The 22,657-nt window shown below is 44.3% G+C and overlaps 2 protein-coding genes across 6 annotated transcripts in view; both read left to right on the forward strand.

The window, feature by feature from the left end:
• LOC125304694 (metal transporter CNNM4) overlaps positions 1–5,273 on the forward strand; it is a 30,137-nt gene extending 24,864 nt beyond the window's left edge. The window contains exons 6-7 of the mRNA XM_048259159.1: positions 3,677–3,852; positions 4,498–5,273. Of these exons, the coding sequence (XP_048115116.1) occupies positions 3,677–3,852; positions 4,498–4,707 (386 nt within the window). The 3' untranslated portion in view covers positions 4,708–5,273. The remainder of the gene's footprint in view (positions 1–3,676; positions 3,853–4,497) is intronic.
• A 5,258-nt stretch (positions 5,274–10,531) lies between these two features.
• On the forward strand, positions 10,532–22,236 carry LOC125304463 (metal transporter CNNM3). 5 transcript variants are annotated; one of them, XM_048258764.1, is made up of 10 exons: positions 10,532–11,921; positions 12,037–12,180; positions 12,915–13,076; positions 13,316–13,485; positions 14,573–14,669; positions 15,781–15,911; positions 16,164–16,290; positions 18,563–18,627; positions 18,977–18,991; positions 19,596–22,236. In XM_048258764.1, exons 1-8 carry the CDS (start codon positions 10,541–10,543, stop codon positions 18,610–18,612), a joined length of 2,262 nt encoding a protein of 753 aa, XP_048114721.1. In that variant the 5' UTR covers positions 10,532–10,540; the 3' UTR covers positions 18,613–18,627; positions 18,977–18,991; positions 19,596–22,236. The 5 variants fall into 5 exon arrangements, with proteins under 5 accessions (XP_048114721.1, XP_048114719.1, XP_048114718.1 ...); XM_048258762.1 differs by lacking the exon at positions 18,977–18,991; XM_048258761.1 differs by lacking the exons at positions 18,563–18,627; positions 18,977–18,991.
• Positions 22,237–22,657: the final 421 nt, after the last annotated feature.

Raw genomic sequence — 22,657 nt, forward strand, 5'->3', positions numbered from 1 at the left:
CGTGTACAATGTGAGGTCCGTTTTAGGCATGTTATGTCATTCATAGTGCTGGGATTAGTGTCAGGCAAGCATAGAGCAGTGCAGTGACACCTAGTGGGATTACTGTGCAGTGCCTCTCTTGGAACAATGCAGGATCTCTCTCTCTCTCTCTCTCTGTTTCTCTTTCTCCCTTTCTCTCCTCTCTGTCTTTTTCCCCTCTGTCTCTTTAGGTGTCTGTTCTGTTATTGTATTCTCTGTCTGAGGTCCCTCGTGGTGTACACGTGATGTTAAGATCATCTGTTACTCTGTGCTTAGCATTTTGTTGTCACTGTATTGTCCACGTCTGTGTGCATCTCTGTATTAATGTACACAACACACATGCCACGTTGTACTTCCAGCTATTCTACCTCTTTTGTGGCACAATGACACTGTGGGTAGTTGAGTTGATTTTCACAAAACAGTTTTTACATTTTTTGTTTAACAGGATTCAGTGGTTTAAAACAAATAATATATATACATACATAAAATATTAGTGTTCGACAGGATTCATTGATTTTTAAAATATACATACTTTTTTGTGTTTGACAGGATTCAGTGATTTAAAAAAATCTACGTACATACAATTTTTGTGTTTGACAGGATTCACTGATATTTTTAATATATATAGCTGTCTGACTCTACCTTCCTCTACCCCCCTACTCTGCCTATCTACCTGCCCTCGACCCCCAGCCGTGACCCCCTCTCTCCTCCCGGGGTGGCACCTCGGGCAAGCCGCCTCTCTCTTCTCTTTCTCTCTCTGTTCACGCGCTTCCCAGGTAAATGCCCTGTCCGGGGGTCCAGGGGCCGGGTGGGGGGGAACTCACCTGGGGCACCTGTGCCACCCCGCACGCCTAACCCCTTGGGATGGGAGGAGGGAGGGAAGGAGGGGAGTACAGTAGCCATGTCAACACCACCAATAATGACAGTAACCATAACAACAAACACCATTCATTCACTTCCTCTCTGAAATCACTAGCTTCAGTCCATTCATCCATACACACGCCCTAGAGCCCTGGTCAGAACAGGCTGCAGCTCCTAGACCACTGCAGGGAGTGAAGCATGTGTGTGTGGTCGAGTGTGTTATGGCTGAGTGTGTATGTCTGTGTGTATGGCTGAGTGTGTATGTCTGTGTATGTGTGTGCATGGCTGTGTTTCTGTAGGTGAGTATGTATGCTTTTGTGTGTGGTCGAGTGTCTATGGTTGTGTGTGTGGTTGAATGTCTATGGCTGTGTATGTGTGAATGGCTGTGTGTGTGTAGGTGAGAGTGTATGAGTGTGTGTGTGGCTGAGTGTGTGTAGGTGAGTGTGTTTGGCTGTATATATGTAGCTGAGTGTGTATGTTTGTGTATATGGCTGAGTGTGTGTAGGTGAGGGTGTTTAGCTGTGTGTATGTAGGTGAGGGTGTATGTATATGGCTGAGTTTGTGTTTGGCTGAGTGTGTGTAGGTGAGTGTTTATGTGTGTGTATATGTCTGAGAGTGTGTATGTGTGTGTGTATATGGCTGAGTGTGTGTAGGTGAGTGTGTATGTGTGTGTATATGGCTGAGTGTGTGTAGGTGAGTGTGTATGTGTGTGTATATGGCTGAGTGTGTGTAGGTGAGTGTGTATGTGTGTGTGTGTGTATATGGCTGAGTGTGTGTAGGTGAGCGTGTATGTGTGTGTGTGTGTATATGGCTGAGTGTGTGTAGGTGAGTGTGTGTGTATGTGTGTGTTTATATGGCTGAGTGTGTGTAGACGAGTGTGTATGTGTGTGTTGCTGCACCATGATCAGGACTCTTTTGCTGCTGCTGACATGTGGTATCTTCACCGCGTTACTAATTCATTAAGGTTGAGCCAGCATTACGTCTCAAATGTGTGTGTGTGTGTATGTGTGTGTGTGTTCAGAGTAAGGTGGTTCTTGAAAACAGGTAGAGGGAGAGGTGTATGTGTGTGTGTGTGTGTAAGCTGGCACTTGAGAACTGGCAGAGGAAGGTGTGTTTGTGTGTGTGTGTGTGCGTGAGTGTAAGGTGGCACTTGAGAACTGGCAGAGGGAGGTGTGTGTGTTTTTGTGTGTGTGTGTGTGCGTGAGTGTAAGGTGGCCCTTGAGAACTGGCAGAGGGAAAGGAAGGACAAGTTTGCTGGCCAGGGCTCAGCGTTAGATTTCGAGGCCTGGATGCTAGAGACCTCCAATACCCTGCCCCCTACCCCACCTCATGCCCCTGGCCCCTACCCCCACCTTTAAAACGCTCCAATCATGTTTATTTTTGCACTCTCACAGACTGACCCCCCCCCCCCCTCCACGTCCGCAGCAGAAGCTGCAGCATGGACCCTCCTGAGCACAGACAGCATCATGCTCATAGAAACCAAACCAGTCCTTGCTTAGCAACCCAACTCAGCCCAACGCCATGCATGTTGGGACACAATGGCTGCGCCTCTGTGAGTTTTTTACAGAAACTATCAACCCAAAAGTGTGAAAACCCAAAGATCACAGCGTCTTGTTATGAACGCCAGCTCCGTGTACGGAGTTCGAATGCCGACTCGATCCCTGCTTTGGGCTCCCTGCCTGACGACGCCAGACGGGCATGGGTTGAGATGAGCTCGTGCAGCATCTCGGACTGCCCTCGCTGCCAACTAACCCTGCGCTCTTTGACTCTCCTGCTTGGCCTGGCATGACAGTGTGGAAGATATTTACGGCACTGGGGCTGGCGTTGGCATGGGTACACGCCACGGCATGTTTGGGTATTTGACACTGCGGACGAGCCCAGGAGGCTGCCCAAGGCTGGCGGCTGCCCGACGCTGCATTTGTTTGTTGACGTTCAGCAACAGACTGACGATCAGGCCGCAATTGGCTCGCTGGCAAAATTTCACTCCAGGTCCTGCCGATTGTGTTTGTGTGTTTGTGTGTTTGTGTTTGTGTGTGTGTGTGTGTGTGTGGAGAGCGCCCCGGTGTGATCTTTGGTCAAACTGCCCACTCTCTCCATGTTGGCCTGATGAATCATCAGTGGCTGATGAACACACAGCTTTGTTTTTTTGGAAGTGCTTCAGTGCTTCCTGCTTTGTCCCCGCATTATGACTCACGCCCTCATGCTCACGCCTCTCTCCTCCGAGAGCCACTAACTCTGGCCAGATCGAGGCTTGATCGGTGCCGTGTCTGGACCAGGGGTGCGTTTCCCAGAACCATAGTTGCTAACCTGTTAGCAACCAACAAAGTTTCTAACTTCATGCTAACTAAGTTAGCAACTATGGTTTTGGGAAACGCACCCCAGATCGGGGCCTGATCAATGCCGGATCCGTGTCAAAGTTACTGTAGCTGCCATGGAGGTCACCTGTTTCGCTGCTCTGGTCCATGCTCACTCATCCTATCACCTGTCTCATTGTGCATATGGTTGATCTACCATTCCGTTCACCATTAGACCATATGAATGTACACGTCAGCTTACTGCAATTTTATGTGTGTGGTTATTTGTGTGTGCAAATATGTGAATGTACCCTTGTGTATGTGTAAGTCTGTGTACCTGTTTTTATGTGTTATGAATTATGAGTGCTGTGTGTGTGTGTGTTTTTGTGTGTGTTTTTGCATGGGGGGGGGCTTCAAGTTTTACACATGGCCAGTAAAGCTGTGAAGAGGCACTTACATGTTTGTGTGTGTGTGTACGTGTGCATGTGTGTGTGTGGTTCCAGAGTTCCGCAGCCCATCCCATCTGAGTGGTCTGAACCGCTCGGCGTCTCTGAGCTGCACGGAGCGAGTGGATTCCATGTCGGTCAGTGGCAGCAACACGCAGCTCAACAACGCCCCCTGCCCGCAGTACACCCCCGACTTCAGTGTCCGCATCCTCAGCGACGTGCAGCTCGTCAAGGTAGGAGCCCCCGCACACGCAAACACACACACACCTGGTTTATTCAGGTACTGGTAAGCACACACCTGGACTAGTCAAGTATACGTATAAGCACACTAGGTGTAAACACACCTGTGTTTTTTGTGCAGGTTGAGGGAGATAGGTGTGTGAATTAAAGGTTGTATCAGCGATAGCGGGGATACGTCACTTCTGTTGACGTTCAAACAAAACAGAGAGCTAGCTTGGTACTCCCTCCCCCTCCCTCCCGTGCAGTTAAAACTCTCCTAAACGCGCATCTCGTCGGTTATTGGTTGAAACACTTTATTTTGCCTTTGAGTGGGTTGCCAACCCTTGTTGGTAGCAGTTGTTGTTGTGTTCAGATCTCGGAGCCTAGGCTGCCTACAGAGACACGTTTTTTTGACGGCCTGCTTATGGGGCAGGCAGCTAGCGGATCGTCAGGAAAGATTAGATGAATGTGATCATTTATGTTTGGGCCTGAAATCGCTGATACAACCTTTAAAGCAGGACCCCATGTTGGCTAACTGCCATTAGTGAAACTCAAACTGTAAGGTCAACGCACACAAGAGCGCAAGCTCAAAGCCCAGGACTGCGTTGTCTCCATGGCGACACTGTTTCTCACTCACTCTTTCACTCTGTACGTCCCAGGTGACCCGCGCCCAGTACCAGAACGGCCTGCTGGCATCCAGGCTGGACAGCACCCCTCAGTCCCCAGAGAGCACCCATGCTCTGCGGTCGCTGGACTACCCACACCCCCCAAACACCCCTGCCACCCCCAACCCCACCTGCCTCCAAGATCACCTTCAACAGCTCCCCCTCCTCCACCGCTGCCAAGACCAGCACCGCCTCCACGGCTAGCATCAAGACCAGCACCGCCTCCACGGCAACCATCAAGACCATCAGCTCCGCTGCTGCCGCCCCGACGACCACCAACAGCAAACCCAGCAACCCCAGCACCGTCATCACCATGACGACGGGGACCGGAGCTGGGAGCCGTGGTTCCATAGGTCGTCGTGGCGACAGCCTGGACGAGGCGAGCACGCTGCTGAACAGCAGTCAGCAGGCCCAGAACCAGAACTCCAACCAGAACTCCAACCAGAACTGCATGGCTGGACGGCGCCACAGCCACGGACCGAGCAGCACGCAGGCGACACACTCTCCGCAGCTGCCTCACCCACTCTGCCGCCACCTCACACACGCACACACCGAGAGCACCATCTGACACAGGCCACACGGGGTGGGAAGGAGGATCCAAAGATAACCAACATACACACACGCACACACACATATACCCTTTGTATTTATGTTCTACAGTGGCACATAGTCTTAGAAACATACTAACAAACACATACACATAAACTTACACACACACACACACACACACACACACACACACACACATACACACAATCAAATTTTGATAAGGAAACATGCATCCTCCCCCATCTCATCCTATAGCCACTAGGTGGAGCTAGAGTACATGACATGATGTTTGTAAACACTGAGTAGATTTGGTGGACACTTGCGTATCTGAAGACTGACACACATATGCAGTTAGTGGGCACTACATAGAGAGAGTGTACACAAGATGGAGACAACCTACTACTGAAGTTTCAACTGGAATTGCATCCCATTTCTGAAGAGGACAGTGTGTCAGCCCCCTTCTTCTTCTTCTCATTTTCCTCTTCAGCCTCTTTCAGTCTCTTTTTTCCATACCTCCCTCACTCTTTTCTATGTCTGTGTCCTGCGGAGATGACAGCTGGAGCTGGACTAGAAAAATAGTTGTGTGTGTGTGTGGCTGCAGGTCCAGCCAAGAGGGGGCGCTGTGGAGCCCAGCCTCACGCCCAAGGAATGATCATTTCACTGGAATGGCCTGCTTGAGAAATGGCCTCGTAGCTGACCCAGATGGTGCACACTGGGTTGGCTATACACACTGTATATATATATATATATATACCTCTTATTTTCCCAACGGTCAGGTAAATGTGTGTGTGTGTGTGTGTGTGTGTGTGTGTGTGTGTGTGTGTGTGTGTGGCATGCAAAAAACATGTAAAACACTGCACCCATGTGGAAGTAGAGATTCATATATTTTAAGTTCTTATGCACTTTGATGAACCTCAATTTCATGGGCCACTCACACGTCTTGTGTGTTCTCTAAACAGGCGAGGGGGTTTAAAATGTGTGACCCCTACTAGCTGACAGGAGTGGGGGATTTTGACCACTCAAAAGAGTCTGCACAAAAACAAAATCCAAGTCTCCGAGAGTCTAAATTGAATTGTCCATTGCTTTATGAAGTATGTATTTCCCCGTAATTATTTTCTCCTTCCAAAGTGGGTGACGGGTGTATGTGTAATGTAATATAAGGAAATCTGAGACATCATTTGAAATGGTGCTCTGATGGACTGTACATTAGTGTGTTTGACCTCACTGGATGAGCCTTACTTCCTGGTTCCATGCCCCAGGAAGTGATTTAGGAGGTGAAAGGTCATGCAGCTGTTGCTGCTCTTTGGCTTCAAATACCAACTTTTATGCTACAGATTTGAAGTATAATTTATTCAAGTATACCTACAAAATATTTATTTAGAGTTACAATATATTTATTTTGCCTAAATTAATTTGTACATAAGTGATTTTATTTGTTGGGCATCCTTTCAGTATGTTTTATAATTCTACGTTTTACTGTTACTTTAACTGTTTGACATCATTTCCATTCGGGTTTTTTGTTTGTTTGTGTTTGAGTGTTCAGTTGAGACTGAGGGAAGGGTCACTGGATAACAACCTCTTCTGCAGTCACTATACCAAGACCAATCTAATCCATTGTCCAAATCTACCTGTAGCAGAACTCTGACAAAGCACTACCTTCTTTACTGATCTCTCTAGAAGTGTGTGTGTGTGTGTGTGTGTGTGAGTGTGTTTGCTTATTTGTTTATTTATTTTATTTATTTTTGACTGACAACTCTCTGAGAAAAACACGCCATCCGTGTTTTGCGGCCTCCCTCCGAGAGGAACACGGATGGCCGTGTGGGAGAGAACATTCCAGAACTGGTCAACAACTGTGGCTTTGGTGGTGCGCGCTGTGACACACAAACTTCACTGTGAACAGAAAAAAAAAAAAAAAAAGAACTCTGAGACTACTACCACTGTCCGCTACTGTCCCAGATCTCCTCAGCGCTCTACGTGATCACCTCAGCTGCCCCGTCGTTACCCTTTTTACGTGCTCCACAGGTCTTGCCAGGTCCTCTCAGCAGCGGCGACGGCACAGCGGACCTGGATTTAAATAGAGGTTCCCTCACAAGGGAGGTCAGGCTTCCTTTAAGTACATGTAGCATAGAGACCTTTGCCTGCCTGGCCATGTTGAACGTCCCTTCAGCATGATAGTCGGCCAGTCCTCTCCACTGACATACCTGAGGAAATCTATGGTTATTATATTTAGGCACCGTCATACACTTGTTCTCAGTCCTTCAGTTTTATTTTTGTAGCAAATCATCTCAAGTGTTCTGTTCAAATTGTATGTTTAAATAAGCTAAGTAGTGTTGTGCATGCCTGGTTGTTTGGGATCGTTCCCATGTAAAAAAAAAGTTCTTCCATTCATAATTGTTCAAGAGTTTAAAAAAATTCAGCCAATGGAATATACTTTTGCAAGGCATACAATGTTGTTTTTTTTAATTATTATTATTTTATGTCACTATTGACTTATTTATTTGTCTTTGTAGCATTTTAAATTGTCAATTAGTGGAATTTGGTTCTAGAGATGTTCTAGAAGGTTGTTGTTGCCTTTCCAAGGGCTCTGTAAAAGAGAAGCAATATAGAAAGTTGGATGTTTTTCTGAATAAGTTGTACCGAATAGACTCACACAATGCCGCTAGTCGTGTCTTTCCCTTCAGAGTTCACTTTGTTTTGGTCAGCAAACCTGGGGGGCCAGCACATTGGGAAGGATCAGTGACATTTTCCGCTGAAAATGTTGAGCTTGTGTTAACATGACCAAAGTTACAGAAACACTGCGTTTGAATCAGTAACCACATGGAAGTGGTTAGTCAGACCACGTTGGCCAAAGGCTTTTGCACTTTACTTTTGTTCCCCACAATTCAAATAGTTCCAATCTCCTCCCCCAGGGAAACCTGTGCATGCATACCCACCCCCCTCGGTCCCCTACCCTCTCCTCGGGGGGGGGTGTTACTCTTACTCTGATCTGAATTAATGAAATTCTTCTCGGCTGCTGGACGGCGGTCCACCTCCGGTCCAAATTTGGTAATAAGCAGCTTAGAGATCTTCCAAAACCTTTTGACCCTTTCAGCTTGAGTTAGGCAGAGTATGCCCCCCTGAGACTGAAACGGCAGGGAGGTGGGGAGAGAAGGGTTTCAAAACTCAGCAGGCGATGGGGCCTTTTTTTCCACTGGCCCAGAATTTGGCCAGTTAATGTTTTTCAGGCCAGTTAATGTTTTTCAGGCCAGTTATCTTGAGTCTTCATCTACAGAGCAGTGATGGTGAACCGGAGGGCACTAGACCATATCGTCGTTCCTGGACTCCATGCTCCTGCTTCTCAACCACAGCATTCTAGTCTTCCATTGACTCTCATCTGTGGTTTGAAGCAGGGATTACAAACAAACACATCCACACCGTTTTGTTATTGACTGGGAAAAACATGGGGTGAACCACAATGACAAAGTTTTATCTGTCTATTGTAAGGACTGATGCAATATTCAAAAACATGTTCTTTTCTCCAGGTTTTTGTTTTATTTATTGTTTTTGTCTTTTGTTTTTAGGTATGGACCATTTCCTTAATGGTGGATTTGAAGTGTTTGGTTGTTAGAGTATGAGAATCACTGTGTTGATGTATTGCAAGCAGCAATATTGAGTTTTCCTTGTTCTAGTAACTGTTAAGGATGTTTCGGCAAGCAGATGTACTGTAGGTGTACAAGTGTTCAACTGAAAGGAAAGTGTACATACTGTTTTTATTTTATATTATATATATATATATATATATATATATATATATATATATATATATATATATATATATATATATATATATATATAAATAAAAGACTACTTAATGAGTTCTGACAATGAGGGACAATAAATCTGAGATATATTTCTCTATGGAGATCGAACTGCTGTCATCCTTTTTACTTGTGTTCCTCCTATATGTATTGTACTGTGGGTACAAAATCTCAGTTTGAAATCAACACTAAGTTTAACTTGTCACAGAGTGAGGAATGATTCTTAGAATTGTTGTTTGACGGTCGTTGGGGGAAACATTGGCCAGCACTAACAAACCCTGCATGGCTCCTCACAGTCCTTGGGACCTTCGTGCCCAAGCATATTTAGCCGCCCGTAATGGAGACTGCGACATTGTGTTTTAAGAAGTAATGATATCAGAAACACAGACAGAAAGCCTATTCACACTAGACCAGCTCCATTCTACAGTAATAGACAGTAATACAGTAATTTTTGTTACAGTGTAGCAGGTCTGAATCCCCTCCAGGTTTTGCGCTTATCAGAGATGTCCTTGAGATGGGGCAATGGTAGTGTATTGGATGAGGAGCCTTGAGATGGCTGTGTATTAGTGGCAGGGGACAGCAGTGGCTGACCAGTCATACTCTTTACACAAGATAGAGTCTCATTGAGACCACTTTTAAATTGGTGAGATGATTCAAGTGGGACATTTTAATCTTCTGATACATCCAAAATGCCATACATGTGAAGTTATTACATCAATGATCTGTCCACGACCAGCCAGCAATATTTTTGTCCAGGTTTTCACAAATGGATGTTTTTAATACAACGAGTTGAATGGGATCCACATGTACAGGATCAGACATTGTTGTCTGCTTCTTTACTAGTTGCTTTGTGGTATTGCCTATAGCTTGCTGGAGCACTAAGGGACTTCATTTAGGCTAGGCTAGTTTTCAAACTCCTATATGAGGGCATAGCAACTTCTGAAGTGCATATCAATTTCAGCAATTGAAAAAAAAATAGACAGCGAGAAACTATTAGTGGCCAGGCCAAGATGTCTATCTTACAATCGTTCCAGGAACATCAGGACTATCCAGAATGCATTTGATAAGTTATTTAATGCATTAATTCAATTAATTACTGTTAGTCAATTGTCAGTTATCAATCAATTATCCCAATTCAAATAGCCTAGTCGGGTAGTTTAATTCGGAAACCGATCCAGCGGCCTACAGACTAGCTTACAATGCTTACGTAATTTATCACTTATTTAGCAGTTAGCTGTATGTGTAACTTGTAGCGAAATGTTTCCTACTTCTGATCATTCACAGACTAACCAGCACCAACTCGTGGGCCTAAATGTCATTCCTTTAAATATTGATGACAATCAACAGAGTTGTTTGTCTGTCGACGTTGCTGGTAACTTTAGGCTTGTCGCTTGGCTTTACCTTCTCTCATTGGCTTTTCGACAACAACACAATCCAATTGGTCAGTACGTGATGATGAGTTGTTCCGGTTGCACGGAATCTGAAACCATTGTGGCTCAAAAACATCTTTATAGCAGAAAGATGCTCTGTGCTTTCCGGTGCGTTCGTGCCATTTTAGATCCAACATGGCGATAACGGCATGCCAGTTTACTGCGAACTTTTGTTTGGTTTGTTAACCAAAAGTAGGTGGGTGGTTGCAAGGCTGAGCAGTGTCACGTGACTGACACATAACCGAGCTGCCCAATTCCAATATGGTGGTCGGCTCTGCAGGCTTACGTTTCTTGTTGACGATATTGTTCCTCTGCGGGTTCGGGTTCGGCGCGTCCAGCCATCAAGCCCCGCAGATTTTGGGGCTCCGACTGGAAGATCCCCAGGGTCAGGTGTTTATGCGCGAGAGGATCATTTCGGCGCCTTACGGGTCTAGTTTCAAGCTCAGATTGTTCGGCACCTACCTAAATGGGACTTGGCCGTGGGTCGCTTTCGCAGGAGCTGCGCGAGGGGAAGCAGGTGCCGTCGGAGACGCAGTGGATCCTTGTGAGCAAGAGAGGCGACGGAACTCGTCTGCGTTCAAGGTTTTCGGGGAATTTGGGCTGGACGAGGAGTATAGTGGGGTGCTAACGGTCCAGGCGGAAAAGAGCATCCCCGCTGCATCCGCGGAAGGGGATGCCAGTCTGATTTATCATCACTTGTGCGTTTTGCAAGGCCACAAATGGGCATCAGCTGCTCCCGACAGGTTGCATATCCTGACCGACCCCCAGTTGCCTCCTGACTACATTCCAGCGTGGGGAGTGGCGATAATAATAGTACTTATTCTAGCTGCTTGTGCGATACTTAGGAGTCTCAACATCAGTTTGTTGTGGCTCGACCCACTTGAGCTTTATGTGCTGCACAGTTGTGGTTCTGAGAAGGAGAAACGAACCGCGAAACGCCTCGAGCCTGTCCGCAGGAGAGGGAACTTCCTGCTGTGCTCGCTCTTGTTTATTTCTTCTGTGGGCCATTCCGTTATCGGCGTGCTGTTCTACCGGGCCCTGGGGTCAATCGCGCCCGCGGTGTTTACTAGCGCTATTCTCATCTTCCTGTTAGCAGAAGTGCTGCCGCACGTGATATGCTCCAGTTACGGGTTCCAGCTCGCACCGGGCCTGACGTGGCTTGCGCAGGTTTGCATGATCGTGACATGTCCACTCTCGTGCCCCCTCGGGCTTCTGCTGGACCTGGCCCTCCGACGCGACATCAGCGTGTACGGCTTGCGGGAGAAGATCATGGAGATGATCAGGACGAACGTGAACGACCCATACAATGAATTTGTCAAAGATGAGTTCAGTCGCGGGGCTCTTCGAACCAAAACTGTGGAGGACATCCTTACTCCGCTCAAAGAATGCTTCATGCTTCCTTCTACTACCGTGCTGGACTTCGGTACCATGTCGGAAATCATGCAGAGCGGCTACACACGGGTGCCGGTGTACGAGGAAGAGCGATCCAACATCATCGAGATCCTGTACGTGAAGGACTTGGCCTTGGTTGACCCCGACGACTGTACCCCTATCACCACCATCACCAAGTTCTACAACCACCCTCTGCATTTTGTCTTCAATGACACTAAACTGGACGCCATGCTCGAGGAGTTTAAGAAAGGTACCTTTGATTGAAGTTACGCATAACTGAATGATAATATATTGTTACAGATGGGAAATGTTACTGTGCACAGGCAGCAGTGTGCTTAATATGTCTGTTGCCATTCCACCCTCAGGAAACTCTCACTTGGCCATCGTGCAGAAAGTAAACAACGAAGGAGAGGGGGACCCCTTTTATGAGGTGCTGGGCCTGGTCACTCTGGAGGACGTTATTGAGGAGATCATCAAGTCAGAGATCCTGGACGAGTCTGATGGCTACAGTAAGCTGTGTGTGTGTGTGTGTTGGCTACAGTAAGCTGTATGTGTGTGAGAAAATGCAGGGGAGGCATGGAAGTTGTTTATCTTTCATTCTTTCATTGTGGAACTTCTGTGTCTTCACTCACACACATTTGCTACATCATGTTTATTTAAATGTTTTTATGGTAACACATGCATGGTAGGGTTGGGTAGGGAGCACATAGTACATTTTTTTTTATTGCCAGTCAGACAAGGTTCTTATTCTCTGTTGATTTTTTCTCTTGCCACACACACACAATCTCTCTCTCTCTCTCTCTCACACACACACACACACACACACACACACACACACACACACACACACACACACAAACACTCTCTCTCTCTCTCTCTCTCTCTCTTACACATACACACAAACACTCTTTCTCCACACACACTCAACACTCTCTTTCTCTCACACACACACATAAACACTCTCTTTCTCCACACACACACAACACTCTTTCTCTCACACACACACACAAACACTCTCTTTCTCCACACACACACACACACACACTCTTTCTCCTATTTTCTAATTTTCTGACTCCCACTCATACTCTTTCTTTGTCTCTCTCTCACTCTTTCTCTTTCATACAAACACACTTTATTTCTCTCTTTGTCTCTCGCTCTGTCTTTCTCTTTCTCTCGACTGCACACACACACACACACACACACACACACACACACACACACACACACACACTCACATACCCAGTGGAGCTGAAGGTGAAGCGTCCGATGCCCCCTCTGGAGATTCCTCTGGAGCCACGCAGCCTCAGTGAGGAGTTCTCCCTGTTTAAGACGCCAGAGGGAGGAGAGCCCAAGATCCGCACCTCCCCACAGCTGCTGCTCGCCACACACCGATTCCTCTCCAGAGGTGTGTGTGTTTGTTTGTCTTGTGTGTGTGTGTGTGTGTGTCTGCCTGCCTTTTATATCCCTGTGTGCGAAATTGCAAGATCCCTGGTTGTGTGAGTAAAAGTGGGAGAGATGTGCTGTCTCTACAAAACTGTTCAGAGAAGGACAATAATGTATCTAGCTGCCTGCCTGTGTGTGTGCCTGTCACCCTGTGCATGTGCACTGCTAGTCTGCTAACTGAAAGACCGCTGGTGTGTGCAGAGGTGGAGCACTTCAGCCCGCTGCGTATGTCTGAGAAGGTCCTGCTGCACTTACTGCGCCACCCCAGCGTTAACCAGGAGGTCCATTTCGACCCCTCGAACCGCCTGAGCCCTGACCACTACCTCTACACCCGCAACCACCCTGTGGACTACTTCATCCTCTTGCTGCAGGTAAACACGAGTCAGTGTAACTATGTTTATATTTATTCAAAGAGAAGGAGAGGGACGCCGGTGTAGCTCAGATGTCTTCTTAATTTTTTATTAAAGGTGCAAAACATCATTGACTGTCATTGATCAGTCGATGATGTTTTGCACCTTTAAGTAAATAAAAAATTAAGAAGACATCTGAGCTGCACCGGCGTCCCTCTCCTTCGCCAAACGGCAGAACTGCGGAGAACCTTCCTTTGTCTATTTACATTTATTCATTTAGCAGATGCTTTTATCCAAAGTGACGTACATATGTCAGTTACATTACAAGGGCCATTGCCAACTGGCGCCATCCTCATTAATGTTTCCGTGGCAACCATACTGATTTGTAACATAGCCTGTGGCTAATTATCAGGCTATTAGCCACAGTGTTTTGAGTTGGCTCAGTGTGCAGAACACTGCTTTGAAAATGCAAGCCATGTACTGGACATGAAGGTAGAATTTTTGGGGAAAGTTCTGTAGGACCATATGATGTTAGCTAAAGCATGAGGGTTTCCGGTTGAAATGTTCAAAACCAAAGCAGATACTTTGAAATGAAAATAAATATTTAGCGTAATGCTGTACAAAAAGTCATTTTTTTTTACTTTTGTTTGTCCCGAAGTAACCGTTAGCTCATGTTTGTTTATGTCGTTCAAAGGGTCTATACAGACAACCTGGCTCTAGAATTCACCTGATATGTACACCGTAGTAAATACACGTCTATTACAATGTGAAGTCACATTCAGTTGATGTTTACATTTACATTAATTAATTTGGCATACGTGTTTATCTAAGCAGACTTACAGCAATATAATAACATTTAAGCAATTTAACACGGTTGTGTATTTTCACTGTGTTTCATATCTGTTAGCCCAAGTATTATGCTATCTTGATGTCCTAATATCATTCATTTTAATCATTTGTTTGCTCTGTAGTGCCTAGAGTCAAACATTGTGAGCATAGGTATGAATATATGAGGACTTCAGGAAGGAAGGAAATCAGTTGCCAAGCTGGGTTTAACATTTTTGTATTGATTAGTCACTGTTTTGTCCTCTGTTTGATGGTTGTTAAGGGCCGGGTTGAGGTGGAAATTGGCAAAGAGGGCCTGAAGTTTGAGAATGGAGCTTTCACCTACTACGGTGTGTCTGCACTCACAGCGCCCTCTTCAGGTGAGCCAAGAGAATGCATGTGTTTGTGATAAATAGCCCTTTGTTTAGATGCAGCTTGTACTGTTGATGGAGGATTTTGCGTCAGTTCAGATTTTAAAGAAAGACGTTCCTGCAAACCGTTGCTTTAAAATGCATGTGTATATGTATTTAATTTCACATTTGAAGTATACCTTATCCTTTTTTTGCCTGTTTTGCCTTGCCTTGTATACTTTTCAGATCCACAGATTAACATGAAGGCCTCATTGCATTCCATGTGTGAGGGCATTGTTCCTTTTGTTAACTAGCTCGCCATGGGAACATGAGAACTGACTGTCACGTCAGCGGCTGTTAACAACAACATCAGTTCAGTGACTTTGTTTTCAATTAGAAGTCCAATAGGACAGAAAACTCTTTTATTCCGAGTGCAATATGCCTGCTCAATTTGCACAATTTTGCTTTACTGCACATACATTTTTCTGATGACCATCTGTCAGAAACATTGATAGATAAGACAGTTTCTTAACTTATATTAACCTGTGTCTTTTTTTCCCCATTTTGTGTCTGTGTATCTTTGTGCGATTTATGTTTACCTGACTGCGAAACAAGTTTCCCTTTGGGACAATAAATTAAATTAAATAAATTAAACTAAACTGAACTGAATTAGAATGTATCTAAATGTAATCTAAAAGCAGGCAGAGCTTTTGTCAGATAGCCTGCTTCTACCTTTCAGCTGTCACTGGTGGTGCATTAGACACAACAGTAGGAAGGACAGCAGAAGTTTTAACTGTTTTTTTTTTCCCACCTGCATTCTGCCAAAACCCAACTTTACTTGGCTCAACTTGATCAGCATTCTTACCTCTGACAAACCGACGAGTGAATGTGACGAGCACTAGCCAATCAGAGAGCAGAACCCAGCAGGAAAAGCCTTTGACAAGGGGGTTTATTTCCTAGCCAAAAAGGACGCCGCAAACTTACTAACAATAGTTCAATAACAATAACAGAAATGACCATGTTAAAGTGAAGGTCTCTAGCCCCTGAATCGTGACCTTTCCACGCAGTGTTCTCACCTTTTTAACCTTGTGGCCATTTGCCCCGAGTAATGCCCCCTCTGCCCGCTCTCCTCTGCCCCCAGTGCCCCAGTCTCCAGTGTCCACCCAGCGCTGCTCTCCACGGGACCCGTTTGAGCTGGGTGAGGCCGCCAGCCCCTCCAGCTACTGCCCCGACTACACGGTGCGCGCACTCACCGACCTGCAGATCATCAGGGTAAGGTCAAGAGGTTAAGAGGTCATGACCTTAGCCCGCTTTTAGGGCTGCATTCAGAAATTCTTATGGTGGCATTGTGTGTCTGTGTGTGTTTGAATGTAAATGGTGTTTTGTTAGTTGTTGAAAAAGTTATTTTGGAAAAGAAATACTATAAATGACCTCACAGTAAGGACCCACACAGGTCTGTATGATGTTGTGACTGTTTGACCTTGTGACATCGGCATCTCTTCTCCCTGCCACCCGCCCCCACAGGTGACGCGTCTGCAGTACCTGAACGCCCTAAGGGCGTCACGCATCGGCCAGAGTCCCGATCCCCCCGAGATTAAGATCTTACCCAACAGCCAGACCAAGCTACTGAATGAGAGGAACACTACCCAAGGTACATTTCACCTTAGCACTGTGTGTGTGTGTGTGTGTGTGTGTGTGTGTGTGTGTGTGTGTGTGTGTGTGTGTGTGTGTTTTGCTTTATCTTCTTTTTTCATTTTGTAAAACAAAATAAAAGTAAACTTTTTCTGTCATTCTAGTTTTTTACACAATTCAGGTGGTTGTTTTATTTGATAGTAGCTGCAATATATCCTAATAACAATTAATTCAGGTGCTAATCTGTGTTTGGGAAATGGCTCATTTTCAGATGCAGAATTTGGGGAAAGGGGGCAGAGATGTTGTAAAAGGGGGAGATGTCAATCTAAGAAATATTCCCATCTGTGAGAATATAACAGCTAACTAGCATTAACTTCAGGCACATCTGTAGGCGCATTCGGCTAACTAGCATTAACTTCAGACACATCTATTGGTGCATTCGGCTAACTAGCATTAACTTCAGACACCTCTACCTACATGTATAGGCACAGTCGGACCCAACAGTTCTAAGAACACAGTTCTACTAACTACTAAATGGAGAGGCTACCCCTAGAACTACACAGTTCCTAGGGCTTTTTTTGTATTTGCATTCGGACACAGTAGGAACTCTGAGATGACACACATTAGTAGCCCAATTATTATATGAACATAAAGTAATCCAACTGACAGCATTGCTATTTAATTACCAGCTACTGAAGTTTATTGACAAACTAGAAGCTCATATTATCAGGAGCATTTAAAAAAAAAAAAGAATCAGCATTGTTATTAAAAAAAATTCTCATCTGTCCAGAAGGCATTTGTTGCGTGACAGTAGTCAGTCTCTGCAGCCTTCTCATGAAGTTTTATTTTAAGGAAATTTAAACAGGAGCTGAATTATATTGACCGCAATATTAAAAATGGCGCTTTCTTGGCATGCACATCAGTCATGGTTCCTAGACAGTGAAAAGACCCTAACCCCAAAATAGTTATAGGAACTGTGGTCAGAGGAACTCTTTAATCCCCAATTCCATGCTGTCCGAATTTGCAGAAAAAAAAGGGGTTCTAGGAACTGCAAAAAGTCCCTACAGTGCAAAAGGGCCTTATCACTGTGAGCTAGTAGTATCAGTTCTCTGATGGTAGTCACCCAGTATTTCTGCGTCAGTTATTCTCGTGGTACGATAGAAGAGATGAGCTGGAGATTTGTCTTGTTCAGTCAGTTGTCTTTTTAAAATTTTCCTTTTCTCTATTTCTATTCTTCTGTTCTATGTTGATTATTTTGGTGTGTGATGTTTGTTACCAACAGCACTCGCACTCATGCCATATTCCCTCATTAAAATCCAGACTGCCACAGACGATTAGCAAGTCAGGCTATGTTTATATCCACCTTAGAGGTGTTAAAGTCAAATCAACAAAACTGACATAATGCAGCATAATGTGCATTTTTGTTAGGATACTACTGTAGTTTGAGTAAATGGGATCGATAAATGTGGAGACACTGTCTGTTGCAGCACCTCTAACTATCACTTGTCATAAAATGGCCATTCTTTCATATTAGCAGGTGTCACCATAATATGCTAGCTATGCATAAGATGTCAAAGATTGTCACAGAGAAAGTGTAATTGAGATGAAGCCAATTGTTTCCACCAAATAGGTCAAGGTCAGGGTAACTTTATTGTCCCCGAGGGGCAATTATTTGCACAGCCAGCAGACAGACATAAGGACAAGACACACAACAATACATAAAAACATAAAATACCCTCAGTATCTAAAACACAATAATTAATAAATAAATAAATATAGTTAAAACAGTTCTGGCAGACCGTTTAAAATGGAAATGGAAGTCGGGATAAAAGAGTTTCTGAGTCTATTGGACCTGCATCTGGCTATGGAGTACCTACGGCCTTAGGGGAATAGCTTAAACTGGCAGGACAGGGGATGGCTGGGGTCAGCTACAATAGAAGAACCGGCCTTCTTTGCCACTCTGTTGGAGTAGGTGTAAGAGAGAGTGGGGAAGTTGATGCCTGCAATCTTGCTACATGTTCTGACGAAAACTCTTCGTTTTTTATAGGAGCTTGTTCAGGCTTGTTCAGCCACTGGTATTCTATTGAAGACCTACCAACCCTTACATGTTTTCAACCGCAGATTGGAATCTCCCTCTTTTAAGAATATCTCTCTCGGTGCTGTTTTTTCTGACTGCTTTAAACTAAGACCTTTCTCTCTTTTTTTTTTCTTTCCTTTCCTTCCCTTTCCCTCTCTTTCTCCTCTCTCCTCTCTCCTCTCTCCTCTCTCCTCTCCTCTACTGCCACCTGTAGACTTTCCTGTTCACTTTTCATTCTTTGAAACTATCGAGAACTTCTGTTAGTACAGTCTGCATGAGGTATTTTCTAATGCTGGTTACTCTGTCGCATGTTATTTGAAGTTCACATATTTAAAGCTGATCTTGAATGCTTTTGTCATACTCAAGATTAAACACACACAGTTACAACAGTTCATTAGAATAATGTGTGGAATCAGCATTTAAAAAGTATATGTATGTATACTTTCAAAAAGTTCATTTGATATTACTTCATTTATTTGGGCACTTTTCATTTACTTCTATATTGTGTTATATTATTTTGAATTATTTTGCTTGTCCATATCCTAGGCCACATGAATTTCATATTATTTATTTTCCCACGGGTTGATTTTGTTTTGCATTGTTGTCATATTGTTCTGGGCTCGCGCAGGATGTAAAGAGTAAGGTAAGGATGTCTCATCTGCCAAACGTCCATGAGTCATCTAACATGTGCTTGTCTTGGAGGGACAGCTACTTGCACGTGTGGTTCGTTGAGGTTCTGTGTTTGAGCGGTTTGTACCGAGTATCGGTCAGAATTGGATTGGAGATATTGATAGAAACTGTATGTAATGGATGTCGCTACCTAGAGGAATGCAAGATAGCCTTTTCCAAAACTTCTGAGGTGCTTTTCATTTTTTTTTTATTGAAATGAATTAGGGAGGATGGGGATGCTGTTTCAGGACAAACATGCTGAACCTCCTCACATATAAGTACTGTACATGCAACAGTTTTAACATTAGCACTCCTCTCTGCGTACTATTTGCATGGCGCCCCCTGGATGTCATTTGTAGATCTTCAGATATTCACAGTTTACTTTTACATTGCTCCTCCATGTTTCCTTTGTCTACACGTACATCTACGTAACACTTAAGTTACATTAGCATTCCATTGCTTTTAAACAAGTAATAACTGCAGCTTTAAAAATGTTGGCATTAGGTCCTAAAGAACTCACTTTGACCTCCCCCATCTCACCAACCCCACCCCCCACCCCACCTCACTCCCCTAAACAGGTCCAAGCCAGACGCAAGAGGGAGCCTCTAAGGACGAGACTCAAAGCTGAAACGCCTCACAGTGACCCCCCACTTACCCCCAGTTACCTCCCACTTACCCTGACACTTCAAAGGATTTTAAATGAATCAAGTGAAATCATATTTTCTAAAAGAAAAAAACAACGTAGGAGATTAGAAAGAAAATAAATCAGTATTTTATCCCTATTAATGTAGCATTTGAGCCAGGTAAGAGGGGTTAATTAGTTCGTTTTTTTATTTTATTTCTGTTATGGGAGCAGGCAGTGGACTTATGCCTTCAGGAGTTGCACAGTCTGAGGGCTTAAGCTTTGTCTTTGGTCCTTTGTAATCCATCAATGTCCTATTCCTCACCCACCCCTACCTGCCACACCACCATCTCTTTAAGGACTCCTCTCCGGAGGGCCGGACATCACCTGGATGCTTCTGCCTCACCAACACACTCATTCACAGCAGACCAGGACCCAGAACTACCAGGAACTGCTCAGACGCGCTCACAGCCGTGATGCTCCAAGCACACGCCAAACACGCCACACGGGACGAAACGAAAACAGGTTAAATCTGCTTTTAGCAGAGACGTGCTCCTCCAAAACCAATCATCTAATCGCTGTTTTCACTCTGTTCGCTTTTAATAGGCTGTGTATGGGTGCCAAAGTTAAACCCGCCATACTCTCTCGCCTTGTGTTTGAGTTCCATGTTCCATGAGCGGTTCTTCGTGCGTGTGTGTTCTCAGCATGTGCCTCCTTCGTCGTTTTTGTTCCGTTTTATTTCCTCTCAAGCAGCCCTGCAGCAGTGTGCTTGTATTGTAGACTTCCCATGAGCACTTTCCACCGTGTGTGTGTGTGTGTGTGTGTGTGTGTGTGTGTGTGTGTGTGTGTGTGTGTGTGTGTGTGTGTGTGTGTGTGTGTGTGTGTGTGTGTGTGTGTGTGAGAGAGAGAGAGAGACAGACAGACAGAGAGTATGTGTGCGTGTGTGTGTAAGTAATGATGCGAGTGAGAGAGGTCCATCCACTTTCTTTGTTTAGCTGCTCTACTTCACTTGTCCTAAAGGACATAAGTACGTCCGGTACGTCCGAAAACATCTCCAGCCCCTGAAGGCCGCCATGTTGGTGCTGGTCACTCACACTGATCATCACATACATACAGATTTTAGTTTTGTGTTTTCTTTTGCTGTTCATTTTTATTTTGTAAACATTAAAGTGCAATGATGTTTGGTGCCTAAATCAAAACGATAGAACACTAGCTGTAAACAAAAAAAAACATGCCAAAATACCAGGGATGTGTTGTGACCACTTTTGTCCAACCAAGTACAAGTACTCACAAACGGTGTGTGTGTGTGTGTGTGTGTGTGTGCTTAATGATAACTGGTGAAGAACTGATGCAAGTTCTTAATAAGGCAGTATTTCTTCCGTAAGGATAACAATTATCATCAAGATAGGATTAGTTTCTGTGAGCTTCAGAGATGCAGTGTCTTCATCTTTCACCTCATGTTTCCTCAGAGCAGGACGCCTCTGTGTAAATCCATGTCATTTGTTTTGTTTGGTAATGTGAGTTCGCCAATATCCCTCCCTCTGTGCCATAATGTTCTTTCATTAATCCACAATCCATTCCATGGTTTGAGGCAACAGACCAAGTCAGGTGTGTGTGTGTGTGTGTTTTCTTGCTGTTCATTTTTCCTTAATTAATCCTGTGATGTTGTAATACAATGATCACAATGAAGATTTGCCTCTCACCTGACCAAAACACACAATGACTGGTTGCCAATTATACTCTGCTGTGTTTTACCTTTTAAGTTGAACATTCCAACTTAATTTGTGTGTGTGTGTGTGTGTGTGTGTGTGTGTGTGTGTGTGTGAGAGAGAGAGAGAGAGAGAGAGAGCGAGCGGTGTAGAAGAGTGGGAGAGTCATTCAAACATTTCAGTATTCATTCTCAAAGGATGGTTCATTTTCAATTTTCAGGAAGTGTGCTATCAAAGTATTAAACTCTACCTGTCCACTGAAGACTTTCCCTCTAGACATTCAACCATGTTTTAGAGACATGAGTCCTGTACACGGTGCCAGCAGTCCTCTCGTTATACAAAATAATGCTGTCATTCAGTTTCTTCTGCCTTTTTATTAGTCATTTTCTCTTCTCTTTGAGTAATTTCAAGAACTGTTTTCTTGAGAATGACCATGTGATTCCAAGTAAATATTTCTCAGCTGTTTTAAATATATTGTACTGTATGCAGAGTTGCATAGGCCGATTTATATTGTATCAAATTAATGAATGTATATTGTAAAAGAACCTGTTACTTGTGCTTCCTTGCTCTAATGGAGAATGCTGGGTATTTTGGTAGGGTAAGGATCACTGTATATACAAATCTGAATCTATATATTGCAGAGATTATAAATCAAGATTAGTGGTTAGATAAAGTGTTACGTTTTTCAGGTACAAGAGTAAAGTGCTGTTACCAGGGGAAACTAATGTTAAGGCATCATTAGGACCAGCTTCTCTTTCTTTCCTTGTTGTAGTCTTTAATTAATTTCTTTTCCTGGAATGACTAACAGTGAGCGCATCAACCCTTTTCATCGAATGCTTTCAATCTCGACTGTTTGATAGGAAATAAAAATAACCCTGTACAAAAAAAGATCAGTGTATTTCTCAGTTGTATTGTCTTGCATAGTAGTTATTACAAAGCAGCATTAATGTGTTTGCTCCTCTGTATTTTAGTTGTGCTGCCTCATATGTCCACTAGGTGGCAAAAGAAGGGTTTACTACATTACATTGACCAGAGATGCAGAGTTCATGGTTCCTTCATGTTAATCTGTGATGTGATCAGTAGTAGTTTGTATGCATTTCAGATTGCTGATCATGTTAAAATGATATCTGCTTACTGACACTTTGGCAGTTCAGTCCAGCAGTGAAGAGTTCAGTTTAACTCCTATTGTTTCCCAGTGGCGTGCATGTGTTTGTATGTAAAACATTGCAAAAGTGGAAGAGACTGTCTGCTTAAACAAACCGCCCTCCTTACTTGGTATGTAACAACCAACCTCACTTCAAGAACACTC

This window comes from Alosa alosa, chromosome 12 (assembly GCF_017589495.1).
Source record: "Alosa alosa isolate M-15738 ecotype Scorff River chromosome 12, AALO_Geno_1.1, whole genome shotgun sequence".
NCBI classification, from domain to species: domain Eukaryota; kingdom Metazoa; phylum Chordata; class Actinopteri; order Clupeiformes; family Clupeidae; genus Alosa; species Alosa alosa.